Source organism: Phalacrocorax aristotelis, chromosome 3 (genome assembly GCF_949628215.1).
Source record: "Phalacrocorax aristotelis chromosome 3, bGulAri2.1, whole genome shotgun sequence".
In the NCBI taxonomy this organism is placed as follows: Eukaryota; Metazoa; Chordata; class Aves; order Suliformes; family Phalacrocoracidae; genus Phalacrocorax; species Phalacrocorax aristotelis.
This window is the reverse complement of record NC_134278.1, coordinates 54636323-54646709: the sequence shown is the minus strand read 5'-3', so window position 1 is coordinate 54646709 and position 10387 is coordinate 54636323. Positions and strand designations below refer to the sequence as shown.

The 10387-nt window shown below is 40.6% G+C and overlaps 1 protein-coding gene across 1 annotated transcript in view; it reads right to left on the bottom strand.

Moving 5' to 3' along the window:
* Window positions 1-1459: 1459 nt before the first annotated feature.
* The window catches only part of NT5DC1 (5'-nucleotidase domain containing 1), a 150927-nt gene continuing 141999 nt past the window's right edge, over window positions 1460-10387 (bottom strand). Inside the window, exon 12 of the mRNA XM_075087481.1 lies at window positions 1460-3444. Within this exon, the coding sequence (XP_074943582.1) occupies window positions 3326-3444 (119 nt within the window). The 3' untranslated portion in view covers window positions 1460-3325. The remainder of the gene's footprint in view (window positions 3445-10387) is intronic.

The window sequence follows — 10387 nt, the reverse complement described above, 5'->3', positions numbered from 1 at the left end:
GCTGTCATTCCAGGCTGGGCAATGGCTGGTTGCTACTTCCGCAGACTTAAACCAGTTGTGGGAGTGTTGGTTCCTGGTGCCTATCATCAGACAAATTTTCCCGTGAATTCCCTTAGGAATCACTCCGGTGCCGCTGCACTATCGCACACCTGGGACTCAGATGAGCTGGAGAGCCCCAGCAGCTTGGGAAAGCGCCAGCCTTAGAAAAGCCTGTATGCAGTAGTGCCCCACGTCTACCACAGATAAGCTATCTGCATCTGTTTATTTAACTTTTACTCACTGGGGATTAAGAAGCCTTTAGTTTCCAGGAACAAGCCCTATTCAAGAAACACTTGCAGTGAGCTCTGCTTTGCCTCAAAGCTGACTTCCCTATAGGTATTAAAGGTATTAATTTATACTGGTTTTTGGTCGGTTTATACCTCTTATTCTGAGTGGGTCAAGTTTTGCTTTGTTTGAGGCTGTAGCACGAAACCCTCCTCGCACTGCTTCATGACGGCCTTGTCTCCCTTTTTTCTTTTTGCTGCTTAGCTATAAAGTAAATTCAGAGAACATATATTTTTTTTTCAGAAATAAATTATCTTTATTTAAAAATTCAGACACATGTGCTTTATACCAAAACAGATGCCAAAAGAGACTTGGTATTAATCTCTGGTTTTAAGCAAAACTGTGGCTTTCAGGGCTATATAACCAGACACAGTGATTTTAATGAATATTTACAAGTTCACATCTCCCTGCCGATACTCAAGATAGTTTTGCAGGCACTTCAGCAATCTTTCTGTCAATGGCCTCTCACAATAGAATCCAAGACATTTCAGAGATTTCTAGGGGTTACAAAAGAGAGAAAGAAGGAAGGAGCAAAGATGTTGTCTTTACAGTGCCATGTTAAATATGGCCAGCTCTCTACCAATATTCTGCCGTTTCTTCTCCCTGGTCCCCACGCCACCTCCATTTCCAAGAGCTCTCCCATTGCCACAGCACCGACTGCCCTCCTAAAGTTCCTCCATTGCCAACCTCCACTTTTTAATAAGATCTGTATAATTTTCAGAGGGTTTTGAATAAAAAGATTCTTTAGTAAGAGTTGTTAACTCCTGATTTCGAAGGAACTCGGTTTTTTGGGCAAACGCTTCAATTATTTTTCCTAAGTCTTCCTGGAGTACATGGAGTCATGCTTAGAGTAGCCTTCTGTTATCCGCTTCTTCCCCTGCTACTGTGTGGTCCTTATGGCAGCAAGTGCGAATGGCTGGTGTCAGCCTTTGTCAGAGATGCGTGCCATCACCTCCCAGCTGAGCAAGTCTGTATAGGTATTTGTTCTGGTGAGCTTTGTGTTCAGGCTGTCCTTAGAATCTGTCACCTTTCAATTAAAAAAACCATACTGCTTCTCCATAGAGATGTCAGGAACCAAGGACTTAGATGTTCACTCTAATTCTCTTCGATTTTAATGAATTTTCGTAAAAAAAAAAAAAAAAAAAAAAAAATCTCCAAACTACAAAAATCAGTTCCAAATTCAGAACAACAAAAGTGTGAGGGTACACGATATTGGTTTGGACCAGCACCTCGTTAGAAATTATTTGCAGAGGATTACTTGATTCAGGTTAGAATTTCAAATGATGCTGTAATCAGGGATCTGATTTTTAATCTGGGTAACTCTCTGCTTACTACAGATCATACCCTTATCATGAGCCAGATTTCCTGTCCAAGACATTGATGCTAATTAAAAAACTTCAAAATAAACTCAAGTATTACTTATTGTTACTTTCTTAAGTCAAATATTTTCAGCCTAGGGTTCATGAGGAGGGGAATGGTGCTTTCATTTTCCTTCCTCACCCACCTTGTTTTAAGGAACGTTCTTCTGATTTTGTTTCCTCATTTTTTGTTTCCCTTTCAAAAAACAGTGCTTAATGTTAAATTGGAAATGTTGCATATTGCTCCTAAGTATACTGGGCCAAAAGAATGTAAAAATAGCATCCCCATGTACATGAAACAGAGGTAGGAAAAAAGTATGGAAACAAAGACTGATATCTCTGAGATGAGGTGGAGTGGTGTTCACGTCTGATTCTCACACAAAATGTTTCACCTGGTGAAGCTGCAAAAATCGAGTGTGCTGTGGTGATAGAAATTAAATGTTAACACAAGCTAAATCCATGCTGATAATTGTCTAGGCTTCAGAAAACAAATTCTTATTGTGGGCTTTTCTTGAAAGCAAAAAAAAAAAAATATTTAAACTTTGAGGGAAATTTATCCAAAATTCTGCCACACTAGTGTGCCTAGACAAAAATTCTGACTAAACAACTACCTCTGACATGTTTTTATATCCACTGCCCTGCATTAGTTACCGAAGGCTCCCTGCCCAAAGCGCTGGAGAATTGGGTCTTTGGAACTGAACTGACTGAGAACAAGATGCGTGTTTGTTTAAATGAGCCAATAAGAAATCACATATTCAGTTTACGTCTTCAGTCTTGCTCCTCTTCTGGGCTGAGGCTGTACTTAGCAAAGATGGCTTTATACAGCTGGGTGCTATATCCTTCCTACTCTTGGAAGGATTTCCCAGGGAGGTGGGGAATGCAGGTTTAAATCCATGCAAGCTGAGAAGGGAACTGTACACAGGTTTCCCTCCTTCTGCAAAAGAGCTCTGACTCTTGAGGTATTGAAGACTAAAGGAATAAAAGCCACAGAGGGACCCTTACTGCTGAATAGTGGTTAGGCACTTTCAGGAATATGAAGCATGTGGCAGAGGCTTTCAGGACTGTCAGTCTGCATTTAGCTGCCTAAATCCCATTCGATCTCTTTTTGGGTGTGATGTACCTTTCTCTTTGGGCCTCAGTCTTTCTGTATCTCCAAAAACAGTTACAGCAAGAGAATAAATTCCTCAGAGCCTGCAAAACATTGATCTGCAGTGATAACTCGGGCAGTCCAAGACAACTCTTAATGAAAGATGGCTGAGGGTTTGGGTCATGACTTTCCTGGGTCTTATGGTAGCAACAGCATCACCTTAAATAGGGATAGTATTGAAAATGTCCTTGAAAATGCAGAATCTAATTTGGAGTGAGTTATTACTAGTATATTTCTCTTGACGCCTTCGGGCAGTGCATGGAAAAAGCCAACACAACTTTGCAAAAGGTAGTGATGGTCAGAAGATTTAGAGAGAAGGATGCATTGCTCACCTGTTCCGGCTGGACTAGAGCAACAAGTGAAACACAAGTCTACACAGGAGTCTGCTTTAATCCATCATTCTATTTTATGAAGCATCACACAACATTTTCACCAATTAGCATTTGATAGCAGTTTAAGTAAGGACCACAGGGTTATTTAAGGAAAAAGCGGCAACCTATTTCATAGTCACTGACTCCTCGTTTGGCAGCAGTGCTCTTGGAGGGCTTGGGTAGTACCCGGCAGTTGCTGAGCTATTTGAGGAAAATCGTGTAAATCTATAATCCAGTGGTAAATCTGAAAGACAGAAACATACCACATCTGATTAGCAACACAGCCCATATCACATAAAAAATAAGCCTGTGGTGAATAGCAGTACTTCTTGAGCCCTTGAGCTGTTTGTTCACCAGCATTAGAACTCAATCAGCTTGTGTGATTACGTATTTATTTGGTATCTTCAGCTGTCCGAGGGATTGACTTTCAGAGTTTACTCAACTGCAGTAAAGGATATTCAGTTCCTTGATTGCTGAAATAATGCTACTCATGGAAAATTATTAAACTAGTGCTTAAAAATTAAACAGAAATCTTCATTGAGCCTAGATGGAGTTTTCCCACTAGGACACTTTCACGTTCATTCTTCAGTTTGTCACCTTTCTCTTCTATCTCAGCAAGCTACTCATAAAAGGGCTATGTTTAAAACAAGTAAGTCCAGGGTTTGTTTTTTTTTCACGGCTATTACAGTAAGATTCCCCAAAGGCACAGGTTCTTAGACCTTCCTGCAGTCCAGTGTTAACAACATCATTTTGTAACAAGCATTCTTAGAAATTTGCACTTGTAACTTGGCGTACTCATCGCTTCCAGTTTGTAAAGAACACTGAATGCATTAAAAGAGTTCTGAACAGTCAAAGCTTTCTTTTCTGTACTTGTTTTTAAAAAGTCTTTACTGCCAGCAGTGACCTGCCCACCCTCACAGCCAGAAAACTGATACTTCCCATGCTCACCTTGTATTCAACGTTCAAGAAACCAAATTACAAAAACACACAAATAAAACTTCATTCAAGAAACAATTACCCTTCCAATAAATGAAGAAAAAAACCTCAACCAACAAAAAAGGGTTAGCTCCTTCCTAAGCTGTCTGTTTAGAACAAAAGCAAAACATAAAAGCTATTACTCAACTCACCTGAACAGTAAGTTATTAGTGAATTTTTTTTTTTTTAATTTGGAGTAAATTTGGGGTGATGATATCCTGCCACTGCTGTTTGTGCTCAGCATGTTTTGTGAAACAGAAAAACACAATCTGAGCAGTTTCGTCACAAACAACAGGAATGCAGGTCTGTCTCATACGCAATTCACAGGCAGGCTCCAGGACAGCGTCCAGGCCCTCAGCTTTAAAACCATATTAAACATAACCAAAGCAAGCAAATTAGTATTTAGATCCTGCTGAAAAACCAGACAGAGGCTGGAATAAAGCAGGAATGGGAGGAGACTTGATTAGAAGTGAATTACACTTTATGAAGTGGGTTACTTCAGCTTGTCAGAGAAGTACATTTCCTCATTCTGTCTGAGTCGGGAATCTCTGGAGCCCGTTCTCAGCACAGCAGAACAGGCAGATGTTTTTCTAGTCTGCGCAGGGCCCAATGGATTTACTGGCTGCTGAGTCTATTTATGACAGCTCTGTTTAAAACAAAGGTTTCCAAAATAAAAAATAAGACTAAAAAAGAAAGCACATATTTCTGAATATCTGCACAAGCTATAAAAATTAAATGCCACACAGTTACTTTTATATAAAAGCTTTCACTAGCTTTTTAGTCCAGCAGTCTGGAGCGTCCCAAGAGTAGCTAAACCAAAGAGCAGCACAAAAGGGGCAGACTTGCTGCAGAGCTCCTTATGCTGAATAAAAAAAACCCAGTTGGACCAAAACTGTAATTTTGTTGATATTTGTTTGATATGTTGATAAATTAGCTTTACACAATCAGCTTAAACACCAAACCCATTCTACATACAATGCACAAGACTCCAAAAGAGAACAATGACTTTTTTACTACTCAAACCCCGATCTATCCATTAAAATATTGTTTTTGTCTGAGCAAGCTGACTTTGGAAGATGATCAGAAGGTATCCATATGTAAAAATGTTGGCCAAGGCTTCTCTGAAAGCTGCATGAAGCAGATACTATTCTTCACCCATTAAGCAGAATTTATGTATCACAACCATAGTAAAAACCTTCCTCTGTTTCTAGGTTTTTTTCATCAATGATTTAATTTCCTGCATCTGCTTTGCCTGGAATATGCCACATTTTATGTTATTGCTTTATTTGTGTGATATGTTTATGAGAAAGCTCTGGACTGATGTGGAGAGGCGTAGTTGGAATCTTGGTGGCTATGAATAAACACACGGTGAGGATGAAGGGCAAGTATACAGAGAAAGAGAAATGAAGATTTTTTTATTGGGGGAATGCAAAATTTATGGAAAAATGGAGATCCAGAAAATGTCATAGATGAAGACTGATGTAAGTTCATTTAAATTAAGTTCAGTGAAAACTTTGCAACTTAAAAGAAATCGCACTTGCCCTGGATTTCGAAGTATCATGTGGATTGTACACCAAAGCTTGATCCAACTTCTTCTGATGTAAGTATCACTAGGTCCAGCAATCCTGGCTCATCAACAAAGAACAATGATACTGCTGCTGTTGTGGCAGACCTTTGCATCTTGGCACCCGCTTCTACCTAAACCTGGAGAGCCATAAGTTAGCCAGGGGGCAGCTACCCAGTCCTCTCTGAGACATAATTTGACAGCGAGGCTCTAATCAGCCCTAACCTACACTGATTCTCATCCAATATTGCCGCTCTCCTAAAATAAAAAAACAAACCCTGGACAAACTAAACAGTTTGAGGCTTGAAGAATGAACTAGCCGGCTCTACCCAACTGCTTGAGGATCACAATCCCAGAATTTTTCTTGGGTACTTGGGTAATTCCACCTAGACTCATTTTGTTCCCAAGACAAATAGAATATTAACTTTTAGAGCCAAAGACTCCTAGAAGTCAGATATGGGGGTCCTTAGGTCTATGTCCTTTCCTGGATCTACAGAGATGTCGGTTATTAGTCGCATCCCCCTGAATTTCTGTCCCGCTCCTTTCTTTGCTCCCACACCAGAGCCTGCGTGCGCGTGATGAAAACCAGTCTCCTTTGCAGTGGCCATTCAGCGTTACGAGCGTTTCCCAGTGGCTGGGCGGCCCTTGCGGGTTATACGCCTCAGCCTGAGCTCAGAAGCAGGACTCCTGCCCTGCCCTACCTCACTCGCAGGACTCCAGCAGCCCTGGTGTAAACAAGATGTCAATGACGATGTTTGAACAGTAACCACCGTCAGTTACTGTTCCAGTTGCTGTGTTCCAGTTATCCAGATCCAGGTATTAAGTGACATTAATTACAACATTGTGCTCTGATGCTTATGTATACCCATCTCCATGCATGTGTTTAGGTGTTACGGATGGATTTATTTCATAGCTACTAAGCTGACAACATCTCAGTGTCTGTGTGCTGTTCAGTTAGTGTAGGAAAACTAAATGACAGCCACAAGCTTTTATCAGAAGAAAAATTAGTTCCAGCCACATGGAGGGAAAAGGAAACCACAAGAAGAAGGGGAAACGTAAGATTCTCGATGAGTGATCAGGAAAATATTTGAGTAACTGAATGGAGGACAATTATAATCTAATCCAGACGCAGGCCTGTTTGATAAACTCAATACTCACGTCTAATCCTTTTTTGAGATTTCCTTGAACAAACCAATACTTTAAACAAATATAATCTTAACTAAGCTCTTTAGAAGGAAGGCATTTTTCTCAGTTAAAAGCACAGTCCAAGACTGAAAGATTTCTCCGCAAATACACAGCAGAAATGCCAAGAATCATTTTACAGTATTGACCAACAAAAGCAAAGCCAACATTTTTTAATCATGACACAACAGCAGCATCCTGGTGATGAGTGAGAAGCCCTACAGAAAGCAGAACTCCCCTCCCCTCTCTGAGGTCTGCTCCCTGCTAGTCAGCAAGGCTGGAGCCAGACCCTGCAGAAACCTCCTAGTAAACGGCAGGGTTGTGTTCTTAAGTGAATCCCAAATATATCCTCCTGATTATCACCAAGGAAAAGGCACAGGGAGGAAAACTAAAACTTCATTAGCAATAGCCAAGTTTTAACCTGAAAAATCTTTAATCTGTTTAACTGTGGCAAATCTCAGAAAACACAGACAGAGCTCTATCTTACGGCCCGACATGCAGGTGGCGTAACTATAGGGGCAGATCGTCAGCCAGTATTAATTCTTTTGCTTTTACAGGAATTCCAGTAATTTACACTGGCTTAGAAGCTTTGCCATAAATCTTTCCCTGTATTTCAAAGTTGCAGTTGAAGAACAAGGAAAATTTTCATTTCTTAGTGGTAACAATTTCTAATAATAATTTCTTAACACTGGAGTAAGCACCACTGCTGCAGGGGAGCTCACCAGTTCGACTGCACTGTCGAGTGACGTGACTTGCCAGGTCACTGAATCTGCAGGTAAACTGTAACAGGTGTTGGGTTGTTTTTTTTTTAAATACTAAATGTTTTTATCTCCTGACCCATTTCTATTTTATAACAGCCAAAGCAGTGATTGCAGCAAGAGCTCGTAATGTGATGGCGGGTACTAGTGGCAAAAAGAAAAGAAACCTCAAGGTCGCAAGTAGATTTATCTGATAGCAGGTTTTTTTGCAAAATCTCTAAGGCTGATTTCCCTAAAAAGGAGGTCAGATGTTTGCTGCACTAAAACAGAGCTCCTGAAATAGTGAAGTCAGCATGAGGAAAGCGTTCCATCAGTTACATGAAAGTCATTGCTGCTGCCTGCATATTCTGTAAGTTAGAGAGGAGGAGGAGGGAGGGCGTCTGTATGGTGTCGTATGGGAAGGGGGGGGACTCTTCAGTACAGGTTTGCTCTATAGAAGGAAGTTGCTAGAGCTTCTGAGCGTGGATGTAGCTGGCAATGTGCTATATGAGCCAGTGCAGTTTATTTCTGGGCACCCAGGAATAAAGACTAAAACTAGCCTCACTGAAAGTGCAGGTTTGCTGCTTTAACTGCACCTGCGTATGAGCTTTTGCCAGCGCAGGTGTATTGGTCGGAGATCATGCCTGTGGCTCTGCCAGTAGACATCCGTAGCATGAGCCTGGCCTGAGGAAGAGCTTTGCTGCCACTGGGCTTTTCTACTGGTTACCCTCCTCTGCATCTAACACGGAAGAGGGTGACACAGGAGAAAACCCAAGTGGCAAACTGCGGGGAGACGTGGAGCAGCAGCCTCACTGTCAGAGTTTCGCAGCGGGGTGAATGTCCGGGGGATGGAACGAGCATCTCGTTGTGGCTGCTGCGGTTGACTGTAGCATACAACACTGCTAGTATCTTGGGAGTAACAATTCACATTACTTCGGGTCTACCCTACGGCCAAGGGACTGCTGACCCCGGTTTGAACAAAACAGCTGTGCACAAGTTGTGTGCTAAACTTGCATCTGAGCTTGACAGGGTGTGCTGTGAAGGAAAGCCTTAGAAATTCCTTTGCTGTTTTGTGTTTATATGAGAAAACTCATTACTTGTATGTGAGGGAAATTTCTCTCATTTTTGTTCTAGTTTAAATGGTGATTCGTGGAGATCCTTTGAGAAAATAGTCCTGTCTTGCTCTTTGCTTGATCTGGAACCGATCAAAAGAAAATACTAGACTAAAATATTTTTAAATATTTAGATGAGGACATAATTAAAAAAAACATCCTGAGAGAATGCCAAGATCCTACTAGCAGGTGTTAGTCTTTCAGGGATGTTCATTAATTTCTGTCTGAATGATGCATCCTGGGTCTAAGGGCGGTGGGAAGGGCTTCTGAGGTAAGTTGAACTTAGCCTGAACACAACCATTGTTTGAGATGACAGGCATTTATGATTTTTTAAGAAAAAGAAATAAGTTGCATTTTGAGGCTGTAAAGAAGCTATATTAAGAAAAATGCAGTGATGATACATCCCTTTTACTTTCACTTTGAGGTAAACTCACCAAGATCAACCTTACTCTCCAAACTTGGGTTAAGGTTGTCATGTGCCACTCTCCTGTAAAACAAATGTTTTCTTTCCCTTCCCCTATTTTTCCCTCTGTATGGGTGAGAAATATTTCTTACCTTAAGGTAAAAAGCCACACACAGACAAACATTAAGTTTTAAAGCAGTGAAGACAAAGCCTACATTGTTTCTTGTGTGTGTTACCATCTTAATCCAGAGAGAATGTTAGGCACCAATCCAGAGTACATAAATGCTTCCAGCCACTTTTTCTTGTACATGTGAGGTTGCAGGTTACGTAAAATTCCAGCCCAGTCAAAGAAATATTTCCAATAGTTGGTGACTTACCTATTGTCACTGTTTTTCACAGTCAAAAATTATCCACGCTTTGTATTACCACCACTGTTTTTAAAGAAGCAATCTAAACCCACCCCATAAGTCCACGATCTAGTCAAAACCCAATTATAGCTTTAATTACAGCTTGCAAATGAAATTATGCTGCCTGAGTTGAAGGATAACTTTAAAGCAGAAATGACTGAGTGGTTCCCCCTTTCTTAATGAGTTGCTCATGAGTTCTCCCTTTAATCTTTTAGAGGTGGCTGTACTTTGACATCTCACAGAGCAGAATAACAACGGCAGGAACATTTCTGTCAGTTATTGGCTAGGAAGTAATCTGTTGGGTTCTGCATGATTTGACACGGCCTTCAGGGGCACAAGTCAATACACCTTTCTTGAGGAGGAAGGAAAGGCTGAACAAATTGTAGGTCATTGAAAGCTGTCCTTTCTATGTTGAAAATTACTGCCAAGTAGTCTAATCCTTTGGGAAAGTTGGGGTCTCAGACCCTTTGGGAAATAACTGGGTCCTGAAGACTTTTTACAAGCTAGTTCTAATTTATTGAAAAATAATTGGCAATGGTTGAAATGCAGTTTATTGTTGGTTTCGGTTGTATTTTGCAGCTAAAAAAATAAATTTATTATATCTCTCTCTTCTTTTGATTATAGTTTTCTTTCTCTTAAATTAAGAACATTGAAACTAGTTTCCTGGAACAGATGAATCAGATTTACATTATCTGATGCTTTTCTATTTACACATAGAGCAAGATGTTTAGCTGTTAATACATTCAAAACACGTATCATCCTTCCAGTCAATTATCTTTGCTACCTGTTTTTTCACTTGTGTTGCAA